At 44.2% G+C, this 22,986-nt stretch overlaps 1 protein-coding gene across 5 annotated transcripts in view; it reads left to right on the forward strand.

The window, feature by feature from the left end:
• The window catches only part of ACTN1 (actinin alpha 1), an 86,164-nt gene that overhangs the window by 22,855 nt on the left and 40,323 nt on the right, over positions 1–22,986 (forward strand). For all 5 annotated transcript variants that reach the window (XM_054275091.1, XM_054275089.1, XM_054275088.1 and 2 more), the window contains exons 2-3: positions 17,562–17,676; positions 22,669–22,788. In XM_054275091.1, coding sequence (XP_054131066.1) covers positions 17,562–17,676; positions 22,669–22,788 — 235 coding nt within the window. The remainder of the gene's footprint in view (positions 1–17,561; positions 17,677–22,668; positions 22,789–22,986) is intronic.

Consider the following 22,986-nt stretch of genomic DNA (forward strand, 5'->3'; position numbering starts at 1 on the left):
CCTGAATGGCTTGTTATCAAAGAATAAATAAGTTAATGTTTGACTTTGAGGGTGAAGTGTTACTTTTCAGGAAGAGCTGAAACTGATCATGAATTGAACACAGCTGTATGTAGGAAAACGTGCACTGGCATTGTTTTGCATCTTTCAAGGATGTCATGTTGTCTGTTTCATTACTAGTGATTTGTGTGAGTCGCCAAGGACAGCTGATGTTTTGAGGCAGTCAGTGGCTAAGGCAGCTTCCTGGGAAAAAAGCCCTACTGATAACCAAAGCAGCTGTGGGTTTTGATAGCCCAGCAAAGGGAAGAGGAGCCAGGGCCACAGCTCCCACGATGCTGCAACTTGATTCCATTTTAACGATTAGCCGTGATCATTTAAAAAGCCTTCACTAGGAAGGTGATGCTGGCTTCATGCCTGTGGCAGGTGCAGTCACTCAAGCTCTGCTGTGGTAGTGGGCACATTGGAGTGCCATGGGGGTAGTGCAGGTGGAGCCACTGTCTGCAGGGGCACTGCTCTTTGGGTGTTGTCCTCCCCTGCCTCTGAGACATGTGACAGGGTGTTCTGAACAATGGATTTCCATTCCTTTGTCTCAGAGGCAAGGCCTGTGGTTGGATAACTCGTTTTGGTCCCCTGGCTAGAAGGCTGGTGGATTGCCCTCAGATTGCCCTTGGCACTGTAGTTAAACTAACTTCTTGGTGGGGCTTTCTTGGTGTTCATTGGGCCTGGCACATCGGGCCTGTTTTTGAAAGCAAGTACAAAACACTTTGTCTAAGTGGGACTCAAGCTCCTGCATTGATTCTACCACAACACTCTTCAGAAGATAAAGACCTGAAGTACAGTTTATATCAAGGAGGAGGGAGCTTTTGAAGGGCCATGATTTCACCTGCAAGATTCCATTTGTTCTCAGGTGAAAGGGTAGAGAAGCTATGAGGAGTCCTGGCCCAGTAGCTGGAAAGCTGGGTCTCAGCTTTCAAGGCCTTGTGAAGAGCACGTGTTTCTCAGGGTGGCTGAAGTGCACGGAGGGTTACTGAGTTCTGTTAAATTCAAGCAAGTGATATAGAGATGAAGAGTAGCATACAGGCCCTTTAAGAATAAATTGGCAAAAGAAGAGCTCAGTATTTAAATTTAGTGTAGACGAAGAGGGAAAAAATTCCCTGCAGCATCTGGTTTGTATTACTGCTCTCTGCCTCAGTAGAGGGTGTGTTTACAGTGAAGCTCTCTGGTGCATAACGAGGGGGGTGCTCAAACTGTTTGTTTCTGGGGAGCTCTGATTTGAGGGTTTGCCTTGCAGCCATCTCCATGTGCTCCCTCTGGCCTTTTTAACTAATCCCTCCTCAGCTGTTGAGCAGAGTGGAGGGGTGCCCTGTTGGGGGCCTGAGGTGTCTGAGCACAGCACTCCAGCTTTTAGAGTTCTCTAATGCTGCTTCTTATTGTGGCTTCTTCCCATTCTGCTTAGCCTGGAAATGGAAGCAAATATAGAAACCCTTATAAGGAGTTTATGCAGACATATTACCAGTGGCTATGTACAAAGACTAGAACTGCTGATGTGTCTGTGCTCCAGCTGTTTTAATGCTTTGAACAGAGCTGGTCACTTTGGGTTTTTCTAAATGCAAGTTTGAAGCTCAGTGTGGGAGGTGGAAAGAGTAGAAGGATGGCTGAGTTTTAGTTGTGGTGGATTTTCTGTTTTGTGTGTATGTGTTTTGTTTATTAAAATGTGGTTTGTGGTTTCTGAGCAGTTTCTGCAGAACCCAGTGCCAAAAGGAAACCTGAACTAGTAGCAGTAATGGGGTGAGCTGCTCATCAGAATGCAGCACAGCTTTACAGAGACCTGTGGATGCAACCTGTGCAAATGCTCACCTCCACCAGTAGCTTGCACATCCTGTAGAGTATCTCCCTAAGGATTGACTGTACCTGTGGTCATGAATGCTGTAAATGTACAGCTGGACTCACAGTGAGCTCCTGTGCTCTGTTTGACAGGGAGGTTAAAAATTAATTTGTTTTACATATCACCTGATAATATATCTCGTATTGCAGAATTTCATTATGTTCAAGGCTAAAATACAACTTTTTTTCAGGTGGAAATAGAATTCCTTGCTCACAGAGTCGCTGATCATTTCAGTGTCTGCCATTTGAAACTTTTGGGAATAAATGCTATATGCTTCCAGGAAAAAGGAAGAGAAGTGGAAAATTCTATATTTATGTTCATGTATGGTAAAGATTTTTCATATGGTCATTCTCTCCAGCTGCTGCTGGACCAAAGCCTGTTGCCGCCACTGCCAGACTGAGGTTAACACTTGTAACACAACCCTCTTCACTCAGCTATTTTTGCAATTTCTCTCATGCAAGAATACACAGAACTAGAGCCCCCCATCTCCCCTTTTTCCTCCTTCTGTTCCAGAATGAGTCAATAACAGTTATCATCTTGCAATTTTTATCACCTCTTCTTTTCAAACAGTAGCAGAGGCAAATAATAATCTTTGCCTGACCCTATTCAAATTGGTCACCTCAACTATTCATCATCCATCTCCCTAGAGGTGAATTGAAATTTAAGCCCTACCATTGCCTCTCAGCCCTCCTCTTTCAGCAAACCACCATCTTGTGAGCTGCCACGTTCACTTCACAGTAGCTGTCCTCTTAGAGACAGCCTGCTGTCACTGCACTGAGGAACTGCATGGTTGGTGACAAAATGGCAGCACTGTGTGTGTGCCCTGTGCCTTGACAGTGCTTTGGGGAATGCTGGTGTGTAAGGGGTCCATCAGCAATTCCTCAGTTGTATCTGTGAGATGGTTTCCAAGGGGAATTGCAACTCCCTTCAAGTACCATCCTACTGGGTAGCTTATTGTGGACAGTGCCTTTAAACAAGTTCCTGCAGAATTCCCACTTTCTTTCCACAAGAAAGGGGGAGCATAGTGCATCTGAACTACAGTTCCCAAAAGACACCACAATTCCACTGCTAGAGCAGAATTCTGCAACTTGTAGCGAAATATTTTTATTATATGCACCCTTGCTGTAAACAGACCCTTTTCTGTAGAGCAGAAAAAAGGCCAAATTGTAAGAGCTATCCTGAAACTGGCTTTTCTAAAAATGGGGAATTTGCAGCCATCAGTTGGGAACACTCACGGTTTAGGAAGCAAGTATATGGGAGTATGATTAGGGTTGAAATGGAGCTACAGTAAGGAAGTAAAAATACTAACAAATAATGTAAAGTTACCTGTAAAAATTTAACTTTGGTTCTGTGGGGATTTTACTCTTCTTCTGTCTTTGCTCTTTTCTAAGATATTTGCATTAATACACAGTAACTTGGGACATTTGTCAGGGCAAATAAGAATTATTCCAATCCTCTTTTTTCCAGCTGGTTTAAGAAAAAAAAAAAGGCTATCTAGTGTTTTTTATTAGGAATTGCTAGTACACCATAAACTCAGAGGTAAATTCATTTTACTTGGTGAAAATACATGATTTTTCTTCTCTCTTTCAGTCCTCTATCCATCTGAAGGCTTCTCTTAGTGAGGGAAAACATTGGAGATTTTCCTCCTATTCCTTAACTGAGCTAACATTTTCATACCCAGAATGACAGAATGATGCCTCCTCTGGTCTGATGTAGAATGCACCTTTTATACCAATGGCCTTTCCTATAAATGGAAAGGCTTTGGATATGTGTGGAGCACAGGAAGAAAAAAAACCTGCATAGTTCTGGCACTCACTATCCAGTTTACATCATATGTCCTCTCTTGTGGTGAGCTCTCTGACCTCATCTCCTAGAAATGGGAAAATGCAAGAATTTGACTGTGTCTGTGGCCAGTGTTTAAATCACAGTGTGTCCTTAGCCACTGGAGTTGCTACAGATTCAGCTTCTGAGTTCAAATATTTCATGTGCTTTCCTGGCTGCCCTGTGTGCCAATTTCCCTAGCCAGACACAGTAGAGTGGTGTCAGTAATATGGGTTACATTTGGGCTTGTCACATCTTTTCAGGGGATGACTGTGGAGCAGAGCATGACTTTAACAGAAGGCAGTCCTGGGCTGGTCCCCAAGTCCTCACCAGTCGATGGCAATGTCTGTTTGGCCAGGACATTGATGCTGGGATTTGTGTCCCCATGTCCCTTTGTTCTCTGTCTCTCAGAGAGCATAGTTTGAAGCCTCCAGCGTTTTGACATGGAAAAATAAAAAAGAGTAAACATTTCCTGATGGGCTGAACTGGCTGGTTAGCTGTGTTTTCCTCCCAGTTCCTCCTGCAGCGTGTTTCCTGCTATGTTCCCTTAGGCTTTCCTGTCATCAGGGTGGTGGAAATCTTGCTGCTAGGTTTAAAAAGAGATCAATTTCCCCCAATAATATCTGGTGAAGTGTTCTGCGTGACTGCTTTTAAATAACGCAGCAGCTCCTTATGGCTCCTTTGGACGTGGTCAGAGTCATCAGACTTCTTCTGTCATTCTGCCACCCTCCCCCACAGTGCAGGGCCTGGACCCAACTCCCAGCAGTCAGTGGAAACATTCTCCTTGGTAGCTTTTGGATGAAGTCCAGAAAGTTTGCTGCTTTCCCAGGCTTTACCTAGGGCAGCTGTTCTAACAAGCTCAACACCTTCCCAAAGTATTGCAGATCCCTGGTGCATGTGTCTTTAAGTCTTGCTTCCTTTCTACTTTTCGTAAAAGTTTTGGAAAATCAGACTATAAACCTGTAGCACAACCTTTTAAAATAGCAAACAATACTAACAGATATTAGCTCAGAGCTACTGTGCTCCAAAGAACTGGAACTGCCTTTGCTGATGGTTCCTGTTGAATACAAGATCAAAGAAAGAAGACAAAAATACCCAACAAACTGAAATGTTTCTCTTTTGGTTTTAGTTCTTGGTATCAGTCCCACGTCTGACTTCATTTAGATAGTGTTTGTTGCTTTGATAAATTACATAAACGGTCTCAAGACAATATAATTAAGATAAAAATAGATAAAAATACAAGATTTTGCTCATGAGATCAAGACACTCTTCAAAGATTGCATCCCCTTAAAGTTAAGTATATTGTCCCTAGACTCCCAGCCTGAATTTTTGGTGGCTGTGGGCAAGGCCAAGGAGTGTGAGTTTGGAGCAAAGACAGCAGATTGGAGGACCCACGGGAGAGTGCTGTGCTGTCCTCAGCCAGATGTTGTGTTGGGTGAGCCAGCATTGCCTCCATCTCTCTTAATGCAATTGCTGGTCTCTTGGGATGTCTGAAACATTGAACCACAGCAGTCTGGAACAAAACTCCTGCTGTAATTATGCCCTATCATCATTTTTAATTTTCAGCTGTCCTTTTTTTCTTACTTTGTTTTAAGATCTACATCCTGGTCTGAATGCAACATGCTGGGGAGATGTGAACTCCCCTTCTTTGCTTTGTTGTACTACTCAGCCTCAGTTCCCGTGTTTGCTGGGTCCCGGTCTCTGTGGGGGACTGTGCCCTAGGTGCCTGTTACAGCCCCTATGTTGGATAGTCATTGCTGAGCTGTGCTGTACCACCACCAGTGTTTCTGGTGCCTTGGCTTGGATGCTCTACACTGCTTTTCACAGTGCTGTCCAGGTGTACTCACAGCCTTGGCACAGATCACTCAAAGCGCATCTCAGTACCAGTCAGGACGATATTTACTGCATGAAGATAGGAGATCCCATCACTTGTGCTGTGTGTGGTGTCAGTCAGTGCTGGAAACCTGCAGTGCCATGCAGGTGCCTTGAGGCCCATGAAGATGCTCACTAATTAGACCCATCCTGGTCTGTGATGTTCACTGAGAAATAGCTTGCTATTCAGTGCTATTGTAGAGATCTTAAATCCTGTTCTAGTCTACTCTTAGATGACATATTCATGCCTAAGCACAGAATATGTCTTAAGATTCTAGAAAAGACCTTCTTCATAATCTCACCACTCACAGTAGCTTTCATACTTTTGGTATCCAAGTAAAAGAAAGTGACAGTACAATTCAATTTTAAATGTGGCCATTGCCTTAATAAATACTTGTGCCCACAACCACAGGACACAGAGACACTGATCTATATAATTTTTTTGTTATTAGTGGTTTCATTTAAACTAAGTGAAAAAACTGTTGAACCTAGAACTGCAAATATGTGAGGCAACCTAAGAGTTAAAGCCTGGGAGGCAAAATTCCTGTGGTCAACTCCCAGCAATTCACTGAGGATCTGTTAATCCTGACACTGCTTGTCTGTGCACTGTTGAAGGCCTGCAGGTTCAATTGGACACGGAATGGACACACTGGAAAGCATGTGCCACACTAAAGACTTGCCTGCTCTTATTCCTGAGAAAGTGTAGGTGTCAGTCCCACCCCAGTTGTCTGTGCCGGCTTTACAGAGGTAACAGCAGTAAAAGGTGACAGCTGCTGCTCTGTTTGTGTGAATGAAAGGAGCACATCTGCTTGGGGACAGATGGAGGAGCAGTTCCACCTTCTCAGTCTCTCTGTTGCTCTGTGTTGCAGGGGGTGCAGGTGGGAGGAAGAAGGGATGCTCGGATGGTTCCTTTTCAGGGTTCCCAAGGCTCAGTTCTGTATTTTGCATTTCAGGAGACATTTACTGCTCACATGAGTTAGCAGTGAGACTTTTTTACAGTGCCTTCATGTAAACATTCAGTATCTTGCCTTCCCCCAGATCAATTAAATCCTTTTATCCAACAATAGGTGTGACATTCCCTGCTCTGACCTGACATTTTATTTATTCCAGAATGGCTGATGAATCTCCATGCAGCTCTTACAAAGACTCTCAATTATCTTATGTTTGCGTAATGGCAAGCTTTTTTTCCTGACCTCCACGAAGCAATCCAATCACACTCACCCAAACAGCTGCAGCAGTAATTTTTGTCATCCATCACTTTTAAACATGCCCTTCAGTTCATGTCTCTTCAGTACCATCCCCTTCTTCACTTTATTAAATATGAGGTACCTATGTTTAAGGCCCTATTTCAGCCTCTCCTGAGACATCAGCTTGCTCATGTACCAGCCCCTGATGCCAGCTGTCTGCTCATTGCATTTCCAATTGCTTTCTTGCTCTTGTTTGTGCTGCCTGACTTGCTAGGTGTGATCTGCTGCAGACTGGCACAGTTACATCGTTTCCCTCAGGTTAGGCTGGCAGCACCAGCAGCATGGACCAAAGCAGAGCAGAATGCACTGTGTCATGGATGTGGCTATTGAGAGCACTGATGGCTCCAAGCATTGGAGAGTGGGGGGGATTCAGGCACAGGGGGCTGCAGTTCAGACACGTTTGTGTCGCTTGTAGGGGTTGTGAACTGTTCCTTTTCCAGAGAGGATCAGTCTTTGTGGATCAAATCTCTAGTTTACTATGATCTTGATATAGGAAAATGACAAGAGGTAGGCTGTAAGTGTGCTGAGACCACTGCCAAGCAGCCTGACTAACACTGCCTACTTACTTCCACCCTCATCTTTAGTGTCACACTGAAGTGCTTTGGAGCACAGAGCAGCTTTTCACCCTGTGCATGGTAGTTCTAGCACAGTAAGATCCCTGTGCATCTTCAGGGCCCTTACTTCTTTGGTAGCAAATGTGAATCAGAGTCATCCTGACCCAGGAGCAAGTTTCTTAATTTTGGAAAGTCCTATTTCAGGTGAATGACCTTAACAATTGCAGACCTTGACTCTTCTGGAGCTGGGAATTATGCATTTTCACAGTTGCAAATGACTGTGGGAGCTCTGAATGTTGACAGCACATTGTGTCAGGGACAGTGATGATGGCTAAGGGGATAAATGTAGCCAAAAGTCTTACTTCTTTTCTATATGTTTTATCCAAGAGTTGGTGTTACTGGTGATGGGAGTGAAGTCCAAATGCATAGTACATCTATGCCATGTAGCCTGTCCTTTCTGATTCCTTGCTCTTTGACAGGGACATCTAAGGCTTCAGGCCAAGCACTGTTCTGGAGGCCCTTTCTTGCTTGAAATGCAGCTATCATATCTTTTATCCAAAACATTTGCCCTTAGAAAATCAGATTATTTCAAGATTTTTATGTTCTAGAGCTGCAGAGTCCCTAAACTTTTGACAGTACTTTTTGCTAGTTTTGCAATGTTCATACAGAGCAGTGGGCAATACATTCAGTTGTTGCAATTAGTCAACCTGTTTAAATAGCTCTGTATTTTAAAAACCTGGATAAATGAAGCTGTAACTTCCTCTTCCTCCCTTTCCCATCATCAGCAAAGTAAACAGCCAAGGAAGAGCCCCAGAAAAAACACCACCTGTGAATCCTCCCAGGAAGCCCTGGGCAGTCCCAGATGTCTCTGAACCTACACTGCAGAAGGGCTTTTAGCCAGATCAGCTCCTGCACTGCTGGATCTCTGGACTTAGAATGAACTGCCAGGCCCCACACATATTCCTTCATGGCAGGAGCATGATGAGTCTTCATTGGAGCAGTTGTGTTTATGTCTGCCTGGGAATCCACCAGAGGGAAGGTTCTTCCCTGACCTGCTTTAAGTTAGAAGAAGTCATGTACCTTTGGCCCCAGCTCTCAGATAGGCCAGGGCTGGAGCAGAGCTGCATGTCCTGCTTTGTGTTACAGTGCCAGGTGTTCTCTGTCCTCCCCGCAGCCTGTTCCTGGGACCGGGTGGTTGACACCTCACCTTCACCAGGAAATCAGTACTGGGTCTGAATAAACCTGGATGGTGAGATATAAGGTGCAGGCTGCCATCAGGAATATAAGGCTGCTTGTGCAGGCTTTCATCCTGGTGTCTTGGCCCTATCCTGTGCTGAGCAGTTGGAGTTCAGCTACCAGGAATTGAACAGTGTGGCTTTCAGTGGTTTGCTGCCACTTTTCAGTCTATAAATAGTTGCATCCTAGTGTGGTAAAGTGATTTCTTCCAGTATATCTTGAAATGCTATAAAGCATGTGGGAAATTCAGCATGTAAAATGCAGAGACCAGCTCTGTTTAATTTTTGTTACGAGAGAGCTTGGAGGCAAGTTGACATTTATGAGCTGATTTCATAGGAAAGAGGAATATAATGAAGAGTCTTGCTAGTCTGAACTTCATGGTAAACTCCAAAAGACCTTACTTTTAGCCAGTTGATATCCTTGTATAGTTTTGGGGGTTTTTTTCATTGTTTTTGCATGTTCAAAAACTTCTTGTGTTTTCCTAGCTTTTAGTGCTCTCTGGTAACTCAGGAATAAAGAGAGCTTATATTTTACTGGTCTGAAATACCAGCCAACTCATTGATTTAATGATCAGTAGCTTTCAAATACCAGAAGCAGATTCCTCATGAAATGGTGCAGCTTTGTAGCAGAAGTGGAGTTAAAGGCTCCAGAGGCACAAATGTAGAGGAGAACAAATATTTACCCTGTGTTGGACAGGAAGTGTGCTGGATTGAGATTTCTGCCCTCGCCACTTTAGCCTGTTGTTAGCTAATAAAAGGGCGTGTTCTGGCTCCAAAGCAGTTAACACCATGCACTGGGAAACCCATGTGGAACAGACTTTGGGTTTTTCCTTTTTTGTCCTATCTTCCAGGATATGAGAATTAAAAACTCTGCAAGACACTGAGGACTGTATTCCACTGAGCAAAAATGAAAACTCCTGCCCTTAATTTACTTGGTGCTTCTTGCAAGCGATGTGTTGCCGATTCATTGCCAGTGACCAAAAGGATGAACTGGCTGTCAGAAGAGTTTATTTTTTCTGTGCAGCAGCTCCTAGCTCCTCTGGACAAAGAGAGACTTCAGTGGAGAACTTCACACTGCCAGTGACATCCAAGCTGGCTTATGCTGTTCCACTTAGGGGTGGAGCTATTACTGCTGTACTGTTGTACTCATCCTGAACTGCAGAGATGGGTTTTGGAAAGTGACTAAAAAGTGACTGAGTTCTGTGTTTCCAAATTGCAGGGGCTGTGCCCTGGGGCTGGTAAATGCAAGTAGACTTAACATTTGACTTTTCACCTTCAGTAAGTCTTTATGCAGCCACCAGATGGTTCTTTGAGCAGATGCTGGTACTGCACAGTACAGTGTAATGATACCTCCTGTTTTCAGGGCACAGCACTTGAGAAAGTAGTGTGGGCTATATTTTGTCTTTCAGCTTAGAACTCAGCAGCTGCAATTAAGCCAGAACAGTGCATTAGCACTGATGCTAGTATTACTGAACTCCTTTTATGCAGGTGGTGAAACTGTCCTGTGAGTGTCTGTAATGATTCCTTCTGAATATCCATATAATTCCTTCAGCCCTTCTAAAAGGCCAACTCTATTGGAAGGCAAAGCTCTTCATTGTGCAGCCTACATCTCTGAGCATCATACCTGTAATTCTTTAGAGGTCAGCTGCTGATAATGTAACTTGTCAACACAAACCAAGCTCTTTGAACTACCCCTGTGCCCTGGAGGCTGGGCTTGGAACATAAATACTAAAAGGGCTTATCAAATGCCTTTCTTCTTTTCAAAATTGTAATGTGGCTTCCAGTGCAAAGCAGCATGTAGTGAAGGTATTTCAGGTTGGAAGATGAGATTGGGGAGTATGGCAAATGGTGACTTTTCTCTTAATTCAGGTTCGAATAAAAGGCCCTTTGGGTGGCTCCCTATAGTTGCGATGAGGTTTGTGTAGAGGATCTGCAATTCCTAGGGCTTCCCTGAGGGGAGAGGACAACCATTTTTGGGCATTCTAGCAGATATCCAAGCACTCCAAGGAGTAATCCAAGAGGTGTAGTATACAGAAGTAAGGCTGTAGTAGATCTGCACTTCACCCATCACTATTAAAAACCAATAATATGTATGTGTATAAAGTTTCTGTCACATGCAGCACATAGGCAGAGGAAGTATTCCATGGTTCAGTTGTATCTCATGAACAGCCCAGCTTTCTTCACTGGGGTGGTTGGTGTGATCTGTTATGTCCAGCCATAGCCTTTCTTTTGCCAGGGTGTTGACAGGATCTAGGGTTACTTTGTACTTGCTGCCCAATTAAATGAGCACCTCCTTGTCAGCTTGTATCACAGACTTGTGCAGAAAAAGAAGCTGCAACCAAGCCTGTCAATTGAGTCTGTGTTGAGTGTGGAGGAGAGTGTTAAGCAGCCACCCACGAGACCCCTGCATTTCTTCCAAGTGCTTTAAGATGTGAAAGGAGGATTCAGAGCAGTAGCATTAGGAATGGGAAAATCACATGAGACCCTGAGAGGTAATGCTAGTAAATTAGTTACTGCTGAATGAGAGGAAACTGGAACTGGATTGTGGAGCTTTATTTTTCATGGCCTTCCCAGCCAAATCCTCCCAGTTAGTAAGTTGATGATGGCCTGGTCTCTCTGTTCAAGTAGCAAGAGAGAGAGAGAGTTGTGGTGGCCATGGGCTAGCATCCTCCTTAATTGACACAGTATGTTCAGCTTCCAGGCTACCAAGGTGGAAAGGATCCCATTAAGGGGCAGCTGGACTGCTTTATTAGTAATACTATTGCTTAAAAAAAGCTCTGTGTGCAGTTTTCTGCCTGTTCTAATAAACTATAAAATGTTATTAGATGATTGCATCAGTCCTTGTTTCAGATAATTTAAATAAAATTCCTTTCAGCATGGACTTGGGTGTAAAAGTTGTTGCAAGAATTAGCTGCTTTGTCCCAGCAGTGCTGTAAGGAATGTGTGGTGTTGCAGTAAACAGGAGCCACAGAGGGTTTGTGTCAGGCCAGGCAGGGAATGCAGCCCAGCTGTGCAGTCAGAAGCCCAGGGACACTGCTGACTGCATGACTAGCAGAAGTGCAGCATTTGCAGCTGGGTAAGTTGATTTTGTCTTTCAGCCACGTATGAAATATTGTTTGAACATCCTGCTTTTTTTTTTCTGGTGACTGGAAAGGGAGTCCTGCTGTCATTTCCCCTACAACACTAGAAGAAAGCCTGGGCTAGCACCCATAGCTTTCAGCCCACTCAAGACCTCCCTTTGCAGAGCATGTGTAGACAGCATCAAACTGTGCCACTAGATTGAGATTTGTGTGCTAGCATCTCTATCCCCCTCTTAACAGGAGCCAAACCTTAGTGGACAAATCTCAACAGCAGAGCTGTGTTGAAGTACTTGATTAAAATTCATCCCCAACACAGGATCCCAGGAATGAGGGGTGCCCTGGTGGCTGTGAACACTGCTGCTCTTTGAGCACAGTGGTGGTGGTCTGGAGAGGCAGTGCTCCAGTGAATGCTTCTGCTCCAGCCAGACCTTTTTCCTGCCAGAAGAGAGGCAATGAGCCCTGCTCTGTCTCACTTACAGCTTCTGCAGGGCTGTTACACAAATATGGCAGTCTCTTTGCTGTGTCAGAAAGTTTACATTCACCCATGGAAAGCAGGGCTGTGTGGAAGGGTTATTTAGCAAGGGCAGAAGTAAAGGACATCTGGAAAGGTCAGATAAAGCTGGAATGTCACTGTCACAGCCACAAAGAGATGAAACTGACCATTTATTTATTTTTTTAGTATCTGTCATTTATGTGGCTGTGGTAGCTTCGACATTTACACTGCTAAAATTGCTCAGCAGCCAAAGTGACTTATGACTGCCTTCTTTCAGCAAAGAGCTCTCTAGATTTGCTCCAAGTGGTATTGGTGCTGCTGCTTTTGGGGAAGAAACATTCTTTAAACTTCAAATGTTCACTTACTATCCTGCTTCCCTAGGTTTCAGGATTTCTGCCTGAGCCACTTTGGTACCAGAAAGGTACTCAGATTGGAAATAAGTGTGGGGGGGAAAGGTTATTGGCTTTCAGGAACAAAAGCAAATGTTGGGGAAGTGCAGAGAATACCAGAGAGTGCATATGTACATGCACAAGTGGTATGGGTGGGTTTGCAGTTGGCAGGACTGAGAGACACCTGGAAGGATCTAGCTGAAGATGGTGTCTCGTTAGAGTTTTGGTTGCAGGACTAGCTATCACCAGGCTGTTGTTTTAACTAGCTTGTGACTAGGAAAGGGTTAATACAGTGAAGAAGCAAGGACTTCTCATGTTGTGGCAAGAAAAAGGGTGTGCATGACTATTAAAATAGGCGTACAGGTAGCCTTGCAGAGGATACCCCAGCAGTAAATATACTGAGGCAGCAGAACAGTTAATCATATTTGCTTACTTTCGATATTTGTTATTCTTTTTGTTATCTGACAGGTTGTGTTGTGGTAGAATACCAATGTGCTATTGTTCATGCAGGACCCAGCAGCCAAATAGCAAGAGTTGATCTTGTTGTCAGGGGTCTTGCTTAGGCTGGGATGTAAAAAGGAAAAAAAACCCAAACACACAAACCCGAAAAGCTACGAGTCATAGCTAGATAGGACCAGGGAGTCCAGAGAACACTGATGAGAAATGCATCCATGTACATGCAAACACATGTGCTCCTTCATCAGACATCTTCCATAGTGAACAAGAGGCAGACCTGCAGGGGTATCTTGGCAATCTGTTGTGTCCAAAAATAAAATTGCAAGTACAATATATGGAAAGATCCAAGGGCCAAGAAACACAGCTCTGTTTGCACCTCTTGTGCAGTTGCCACAGAAAATTTATGGCGTGAGGTTTCTGTGCTATTATTTAACAGTAAGTAGTTTTCCAGCTCTAAAAATTCCATAAGCCTCAAGGTTAACAGACTGTTTGTTTTCTTGTCTTTGGGACAGGGAGCTAGAAGTAAGCAGGAGAATAATCTCCAGACTCTGTGTCCACAAACAGCAAGGAAGAACCTCTGCTGTTTCTGAGCAGCTTCTTGCCTGGCAGTGTATTTTTGCCCTCTGAACTGGGTGCAAGTCACCTCACCACAACAAATGCAGGCGTGGTGGTTTTTTGTGGGTTTTTTCCTTACCTCACTGCTCCCAGGGCCAGGCCTGCACCAGAAAGATGGCTGGCTGCGTTTGACAGCCCTTTCCCCTTTTGAGAACTTGTTTGCTGGTGCCAGGCAGCACAGCAGGGCTTAGCTGCCACCGAGCCAGTTGCCGCTGGTAGCTGTGACTCAAGGCGTGGGGAGGAGCGGCTGTGCTGCCCAGAAGGTGGCTGGGGTGAGTGGGAGGTTTCAGGAGCTTTCCTAGAATAACAAAAAGGATCCTGTGCAGATGCATGAAACCAAGTCAGTAAAAAAAAAACTAAACAAGACTGCCAGGATTGCAAGACTCAGTGGACAGCAAAAATTTCAGCTCTTCCTTCTCTTGCTTCCCTTTGCTTTTCTGATTTCTCCAGGCTTCTTCTATCTGTCAGATCTCTTTCCGGTTTACTGCTTTGAAGTAAGAAGGTGTTTTACCCCTCTGCAGTATGTACAGCAAATGCAACATAAAGCTATTTTCTGAAGATTATGTTTTGATAGATTTTGTTCTGGGTTGATCTGTGGTGAATAGAGTTTGTGAGTCCCACTGCAGTTATTAAATGCATTCATAATCCTGCTTTCTTTTAAAATGGCCTAATGGATCCACACTGGGATGCTGGTTGTTGCTGTTCACATATGCTATTGTGCTGCTTATAGTATTATGCTCGTTGGAATTCCTGTGGGACCTTAAGATGCTTTGAGAAAATGTTTGTGCATCTGGGAACAGTCTCATGGAAACTGTCTGTGCTCCATCTATTCACTCTTCATGGTCCCTGTTCTTGAGAAGCTGAAGTGTCCATTCTGCCACTCATGGCTAATGGCAGTGTTCTGTGGGATTGTGTCACTCAACCTATCTGAGGCTGTGATGAGATGGAGATGGTTCCAGCTGAGAAGTTGGTGCTGGCTCTGGGATTTGGTTTCCTACCAAGCCCTAGGCGACTCTTGCAGCAATAAAAATACTCTCACTGATCTAGTTATTCTGCCAGGCTTATTAATAAAGCAAAGTTTAGGAGATTTGTGGTTTGCATTTAACTTCATCTGTGTTTCTTCGAAGTGTAGAACTGGTGACTCTCTTCCACCCTCAAACTGTGCAGAGAGATGCCCTGTAGAGCTCCATTGGAATTATCAGTGATTTAAAGCAGAGATGTCTGATCAGCTTTGGGCTGATGGAGAACAAAACTGAAATGACTTCAGAGAAGTCAGACAAGAACTAAAAGCGCAGCCTTGTGGCCTGTGAGTTAGCTCTCCGGGTTCCTCTTCAAATCAACATGAATTCTGTAATGTCACCCAGGTCCAGATGCTAGCTCAAGGTATTTTGTCCAGATATGAGGAGGAGGTTCATGGACATCCACAACTTTTCTGACAAAACTTACTCTCATACTTTGACGTGTGATGATGATGGTATAGCATTTGAAAGCATCTCTGTTCTCATTGCCTTTTCTGGAAGAGTGAAGTAGCCTGGCTGCAAAAGGGAGCCAAATAAATTAACCTCTCTTTTTGTAATACAGCTCAAGTAGTAGAATGAAGAAAATAGCACCAAAAGGATGTACTTCAGGATACGGGGCCCTTTTCCAAATAAAACCACTCTTATTCCAAAAAAAAGCCAAAAAAACCCACAAAAAACCCAAAAACATCACAAAAAAAAAACACCACCTTTTTTTCTTCTCAGAGGATTCATAATAAAAAGCAATAAAAGGTGCTTAATTACTTACTTTTCTTTTTTCCAAGCTTCCAAATCTGGAAGGAAACCAGGCCATTTTGAAAAAAAGAGATCCCAGACTTTCACAATACATGCATCTGTCCAAAGGGCCATTGCCATAAAAGTATTTACAGCTGTGCTGTTATCCTGCTCCATTCCACAGTCCCAGTGGAGAATAAGGCCAAAGCACAGCAGTGGAAGGCTTGGCAGCTGTTGAGCAATGCTTTTTCCAAGGAAAGATTCTGCCACACTATTTGTGGTCTGGTGAACTCAAATGAGAGCAGGTTAGTAGTGAAAGCCCAGCTTTGAGACAATGAAGAACAATCCTGTTGTCATTTGGAGTAATCTTTCTTTTGAAATCCCATGCATGGCATAAGTAGTAAAGCCTTTCTGAATTTTTGCTGTGCTGTGATTTAGTATTAAGCGAGTTCTTCCTTCTGTGGTTCCCCAGCAGCTTAAAATGGCATGACTGCTGTGGTCCACTCCACCCTCCTGCTTGGCCCTTGTATGCCCAATTTTTTTTTGTAGAGGCTTGTTAAAATTCTACTGAACTGCCTCCATGCACTACTGAGCAGGAGACCAGCCTTAAGAAAGTAAACAATTTTCTTTGCTGGGTCAGTGAGTTGAAGTGGCTCCAGGACCACATCTGGGAGAGGGAGGGAAGACTTTCCTTGTGGTAGCACTGAGCTTTTGGATACATTCATTTTTGAGTAACCTCAGACTTCTATTTAGAGAGTGATAGAGGGGTTATCAGGTTGTACAAAGGAAAGGGTTTACTTGGTCTGCTATTCAAACACTGGGAAGCACATTCATTAGCACTCGAACAAACTTGTCTTCCTGGTTGCTACCATTTACTCTTCAAACAGTAGTTTTGTTTCAGACAACTTCTGCACGTTCAGATGAGATTCAGCTCTTTGATTTACCTAAGTCTGTGCCACACAGAGGTGTCTGAGATGTTATATATTTGCTCCTTGTGCTTTTATCATGAAACTTTTCAGACTAGTTCACATGGTACTCTTTTGAGATAACTCCTGTCACATCTCTTGGAAGAGATGGTCTCTCCCCTGTCAGTGCCCCGCATGCCCATTGTTCAGAGCATGGGCTTACAGATTGCAACCACAAAAAATGTGTTGTCATCTGTTGTGGTGAAATTAATTTCTCTCACGTGAGAGATACTTTTGTCTTGACTAGTTGAAGTCAGAAGGTGCTTTCAAAAAAGTTTTGTTTAGCCTGCATAGTACTGGCTGCATTGTACTTTGGGCCTCCGGCTGTCCTGCACTTCAGACTCGGATTGTTATTCCAGTGGTGGTGCATGGTATCACTAATTACAGAGTGGCTGTGATTTCATTTTTGCGACAGGTGCAGTGGTGCTTCTGCCAGGGGCTCTCAAGTAGTGGGAGTTTGGGGCTGTGCTAGACAGTAGTGTCACTAAGTAATGGTTATTACCTGTATCCTTTCTAGGACCTGCGCTTCTGCTGAGGTGGGTGATACTATCCTCATTGAGAAAGTATTTACTCCCCCATGTATGTTATGGGGGGGAAAGGTGGGATGATCACAGGAAAAGGAGGTCTGCTTAGCAGTTAGTCAGGGATAATGGAGGCAGCGGGGCAGACACTACCGGGATGTGATTTATGTGCCTGAGGAGCTCAGCAGGCTCTGCTTCAGTGTCTAAGCGTTGGTGGGGATGGAGTAGATCAAAATGGTTGAAGAATGGTTCTTTTTTTCTCCCAAGCGCCTCTCTAGAGACAAGATCACTTGCAATGCTGTTCTCTGTTCTTCATGTTAGTATGTGCTATCTAATACCACTGGAAGTCTTCAGCAATTTGGGCACTTAGCATGCTTAAAAATCGCTTTCAAGGTATTCTAAGCCAAACAGAAGATGAGAAGCCCCTCCAGAACATCAGATGTGCTGGAGCTGTGAAATGACTCTCAGATTCCCTCTGCTACAGAAACATCCTGCATCTTCTTTGGGTATTTAGAGGTGCAAATGCTTGTGCTGCACAGGGACATTGGATGGAGAGATGAGAACTTAATGAGCGTTTGTCATGGTACTTAACAGCACTGATTTGGTTGGGAACTGTTGTTTGGTTTGTGGGAAGATTACTGACTGCTTTTTTTTTTTTCCTTTCCTTTTCTGTGTTTTAGACATTTACAGCATGGTGTAATTCTCACCTCCGCAAGGCTGGGACGCAGATTGAGAACATAGAGGAAGATTTCAGGGATGGTCTTAAACTCATGTTACTTCTGGAAGTCATTTCAGGTAAGAGAGGTTCTGTGTGGTGCTGCCCGTGCAGGATGCTGATTGCAAGGGCTGTAATGCTGCAGTTTTTGCTGGAATGGAAGAACAGCTGCTTCCTGATTTGGAGCAAATTTCTCCCTACAAATATATGTCTCCAGCACTGGCCATTTTGGAATGTACTCCAAAGCTCTTGGCCTGTGCAGGCTGCCTATTGCATTCCTGCTCTGGCTTCTTGGCTTTTCTCTGCCTGTCAGGAATGCACAGCCTCCTGTGAAGATCCAGGCAGTGGCTCTTACTGCTTGGCAGGGCTGATGAAGCAGCTCTGGGAAGTGTGGGAATGCTGCACTAGGAAATCATGGCAGTGGGAGTATGATAGAAGTTACTGGAAGAAGGGAGTCAAACCAGTAAATCTTCTGTGTCATTCAGTTTCAGCCGTGACTCAAGTTTTTCCATTCTAGTTTCAATCTGATCTTAATGCTCAAACCTTCATGGGGAAAAAAAATCCCAAAGAAAAGCAAAATCTCTCTGAAATAAAAGCAGGGACATGAACAAGTGAACAAGTTAGGTCAGATTTGTTTTTATTCTCTGTCACAATTGTCTCACTACTAGACAGATATCTCCCAGGGATTATTTCATGTAAGCAGTAATCCCTTTTGATGTGCTCATGAAATAAATACCTTAGTAAAGTGTTGTAGGAGGGATTGAAGGAGGGCAAGACTGTATTTATCAAACTGGAATTGTTCACCCCAGCTCACAGACTTTGTTTTGATGGCTTTTGAGCCAGTTACAGCAATCCAGTGACTTGAATTCCTGACCTTGGTATATTTTTCAATTAAAGGACCATGATAGTAGCACTCAGACAGCTTGTCCTATGTCTCTTTTCTTTCCTTACCTTCCCTTTTTCCATTTTATGTAAAGATTCTGTCAGTTTATTGTCAGTGTTTTTCAAGAAGTTATGAATATAGAATGAAATCTCAGGGAGTTTGCCCATGCTGGTGGTTTGGAGGGATCTGAGTTTGAAGCACTATCAAAACTTTGCAGTGTGCACATTGTTTCTGCAGTGCTTGTAAGAAATGAGGTGGCAGAGTCCTGTTAGTGTATTTTCTGTTTTTATGTTCCCTCAGAGAGGACCCTGGGGCAGATGGGCCTTGAGGGCTGAGCTTCTAATGGCTGGATTGGAAGATAGGGGAGAGAAGGGTGTGTAGGAAAAGGCTGATGAGGCTTGGTGCTAAAGCAGGGATCTTGTATCTCCTGCTGCTTCATTTCCTTGCATCATCTCCCACTCTTCCTCTGCTGTTGTCCCTTTGGTAGCTCACTGGCAAGGCCTGTCAGATCCACCTCTGTTTGAAAAGAAGCCAGTGGCTTCCAATTGCAGTGTCACGGGCATAGCATGTCCCTGTCCCTGTGCAGAGTGGCTCTGTGCCTGCAGCTGCATAACCGGGGACACAGGTGTGGGGGACAGCTGGGGACTGCATCCCACCAGAGGCCGTGGTCCTTCACACTCTTAAGACTGAGCATCCTCTCCCTAGAGGCAGCAGAAGCTACAGTGCAGCTCTCCTAAGTACAGTGACAAAAAAAGAGAAACATAGCACACGTTTTCCTCATTTCACTTCCATCACTGCAGTTCCCTTATCCATTGTGAGCCCTACTGCTCATGCAGAGCCTCCTTCCAGCTGCCAGCTCCTCTAGCAACCCCTTCAGTCCATAGCTGGGGCAGTAGCAGCCCATATGGGGAGCAGTGTATGAGGGTCAGGAGTCCCCTGATGTTTGGCAAGGGTTCACCTGTATGTTTTTGCCATGGCCACTCATCATCTGCCAAAATGGTGAGTCTCTGGGTGGCTGTTAGCCCTCCAGTTCCAGCTTCTGGCCTTTCCTTTCAGCTCTTGGCTCACACTTTCCTCTTCACATATTTTGGGGGACTGCTGATGGGAATTTGGCATGGGCAGGGTTACTCTGTGTCCAGCTGATCTCCTCTAACCCAGAGTAGGGGGCTGTAAGAGCTTTCAGCCATGAGAGTGCTGGCTCAGCTTGGCTGAGAGCCATGTGGAGCTGAGTGCCTCCTCCACCTGGCTGGGAGCACTACCTCCCTCCCTCCCTCCCTCCCTCCCTCTGCCCCTGCTGCACTCTGCCATGGCAGGAGGGATGGAGCCTCAGCAGGGAAGCTTCCTGAGACCCTGGGGTGGAAGAGGGACTGCACTTGGGACTGTGGGAAACCTGTTTCAGGGAGGGAGATCCTCACAGGTGTCCTTGGGAGCACATTGGTGCCAGGCATCTGGGGCAAGTAGGAAGCAGTTTTCCCATCCAGTGCAGTTTCCCAAAGTATGGGAAGCAATGATGGTCTGAGTGCTTCAGTTTTACTCAGTGTGGTACCTTCTGGTGTGAGCTGTGCTGCTGACAGGTCCCCTTTCAGCCCCACAAGAGCCCCTTGTTCCCAGTCACTGTACAGCAGGGGAAGTTCCATGGGCTGTGCTGGGACTGCCTCATTGCGGGTCCTCTCTGATTGGCCTCTGTGGTTGGAAGTAACAACTGCAACCCCCTGCCCCAAGGATACACTTTCATTTTTCACCGTATATGTTTCCTCCCCCTGATAAAGCCATTTTAAAAATAATACAAGACTGAAAAAGGCTGAATTTACATTTAGTGCTTTTAAAATAAAGTTGTAAGGTACTTTCCCCCCCTTCAAACAGACGGAGTCACTAATTGAAATTTTCCCTAAACAAATTTGCAGGGAACAACTTCTATGCCAACACATCCTTGCATTGCTTGGCTTTTACAGCACAGCCTTGGGCTACTACATGAGAATCAGAATGGAAGCAAGTAGTAGACCATTTTCCTTTTGTCAGCTAGAAGTACTGAGAAATAAAGCCAGTGATGCCAATAGCTCAAAGTAGAACATATTTCTAGCCAGCTTCCTTTTAACAGTCCACATCATTAGTAATGTATGGCATGGAACCAAATGATGCTTTTTTCTGGAAATCTAAGTCTCTAATGAAGTCCAAGTCTGAAGGAAATGGTCACTGGGTTTTGAAAGCTAAAAAAGTTCACAGAGAAAGGATTAGAATCTGAGAGAGGTTTGCCATCACCATCAGTGACTTGAGGATCTCATGGCTGTCAGGGGGAGCAATCCTGCTCTCCCCAGCCCCAAGGAGGGCAGGTCAGATGCTCTCCACTGCACTGGCATTGCACATGGGCCACGAGGTGAATTGGATCAGCTTGCTGTCCCAGCTGAAACCTAATCACTTGTCTTTATTTTTCTTTTTGCAAGGCTAGTTTACAGTCACATTGAACTGAAGGAAGTTTTAGCTGGCTCAACCCATTTGTTGACATTTGGCTGCATAAGACTGCTTAAGTCTATTGTAAAATTACACATGAAAATGTCATTGTGAAACTGTCGCAAATAACTGTCACAAAAATGCTTCGGCTTTTTTTCAGAATGACTAGCATTATCCAAATGGAAAAATAAACAGTCTACTGTGGCATGTACTTGAGGTTCCATTAAAGCAAAAGAATTCAGGTTTTCTTTTAATCCTAGGAAGGAGGCAGTACCATAAAATACATCTTTTTACTTAAATTGTCAGACATCAGTGTTTTCTTTTAAAGATGAATCTAGTTTTATGCTTTAGTGTGAGAGGTAATGGCACCAGTTTACAGTAACCACTGAAACACTTTTAAAGGATTGTAATTTCCAGACATTTTTCCTTTAGATGGCATTGTTATGGAGATAGTATTCTCTTCTCTGCTTTAGCTTTTCTTCACACCTGTGTTAGGAAACAAGCCAAGTGCTTTTCTTTCTCACACTTAAACCTCAAAAAAAGTGTTTGAGTCAGCTTACATTGACTTAAAAATTCAGTTCAAGATGTAGCAGGAGACTTTTGGAACTGAATACGTCAAGTGGCTTGCCTAGACTTGCCCATTTGATCTCCTTTTAATTATACCTTTTTTAAATACAAAACCAGCTTAGGTTTTCTTTGGATTGTTTTTGTATTCTGGAGCTTGTGATCTGGAAGTGGATGTTCACTTCTAATGTTGTCATATACAGGTGGTTCCTGAAATCCCATCTAATTATATTCCTGTTAGGGGTTTCTTTGGAAGGTCCACCTGTCCAAGCTTTAATTTGCTTACTCTGAATGTTTGGGTTATTGTTAGTAAGAGCAGACTGTAGTTACAAGCAGTCTGTCAAGAAGGACATGACTGCACTTAATGTACCTCTTTCAAATAAATAAGGTTGGAAAGTGCTTTTCCAAATCTACCGGCTTTGTTGCAGTCAGGAGCTGGGTGTTATCCTAAGACTGATTTCTGTCAGAGATTAACCTGTTCTAGGCTGCTTCCTTCTTTGTGCCTCAGTATAAACATTTAAAATGCACTTGTGTAAAAGACCTAGTATAGAGTTAGAAATACATCAGACTTAAAGAAAAGGAGTTGATGTGACAGTCCTTACAATTTTAAAGCCACTTTGCCAAAGAAGTAATTTTATTTCCTGCTTCAGGCAGTTTTGGCCATTCAGTGGAGAGACTAGAGAGATAGGAGGTCTGAATCTTGGCTGGGGGAAAGAAAAGGCAAGGTACAAGATCACCCTCATAGCTGACTGTAGGTAGTTCCAAGGAGAGATTTGCTGTGTAAGTTGGGTGTTGCAAATGCTGGAAGAGAGCTTCTCACCTGTCTTTGTAGGGGTGGAGTTTGTGCTCTTTCCAGGCCTCATTATCTGTGGCTAGAGGAGGTTGGTTCCATTGCCAAGCCCAGTGGAGATTTAACAGATTTTTTCCTCTCTGATGCAAACATCCTCTGAAAAGGACAGGTTCTGTGTTACTTACCTGGGATGCATCAAAAAGATACTTTTCTGTCTGATTTTTTCTGGGGGTGCTTAAAATGGTGAGTGTGGCTGTCCTGAAGGGATGCAGGGAAGTCTCTCTGCCAGGCTGAGCACTGGGAGCAACAGCACAGGAAACATGCACCAGGGAAGAGCAGGTTCAGAATTGTTTTCTAATACTATTTTTTTGCCTCTTGTCTTACTAGGAGAACGTCTGGCGAAGCCTGAAAGAGGCAAAATGCGAGTGCACAAAATATCCAATGTGAACAAGGCCTTGGATTTCATTGCCAGCAAAGGAGTCAAGCTAGTATCCATTGGAGCAGAAGGTAAAGGAACCATCTGATTTTTCTGAGCCCAAGCTGTGCTTAGCCCTTGCCTTTCTTTCATAGCAGCATGTCATTTCCCTTTGCACCTCCCTAGCCCTACTGTGTTCTTGCAGAATAAACAATTGAGTTAAAAATGGGATATAGTAGGCTTTTACTCTGGATTTAAATCTGGTCTTCACACCAGGCTGCCAAACCTGA

The sequence above is a fragment of the Melozone crissalis genome, unplaced genomic scaffold (assembly GCF_028551555.1).
Source record: "Melozone crissalis strain CALT ecotype California unplaced genomic scaffold, PUWL_Pcris_2 ptg000018l_1, whole genome shotgun sequence".
In the NCBI taxonomy this organism is placed as follows: domain Eukaryota; kingdom Metazoa; phylum Chordata; class Aves; order Passeriformes; family Passerellidae; genus Melozone; species Melozone crissalis.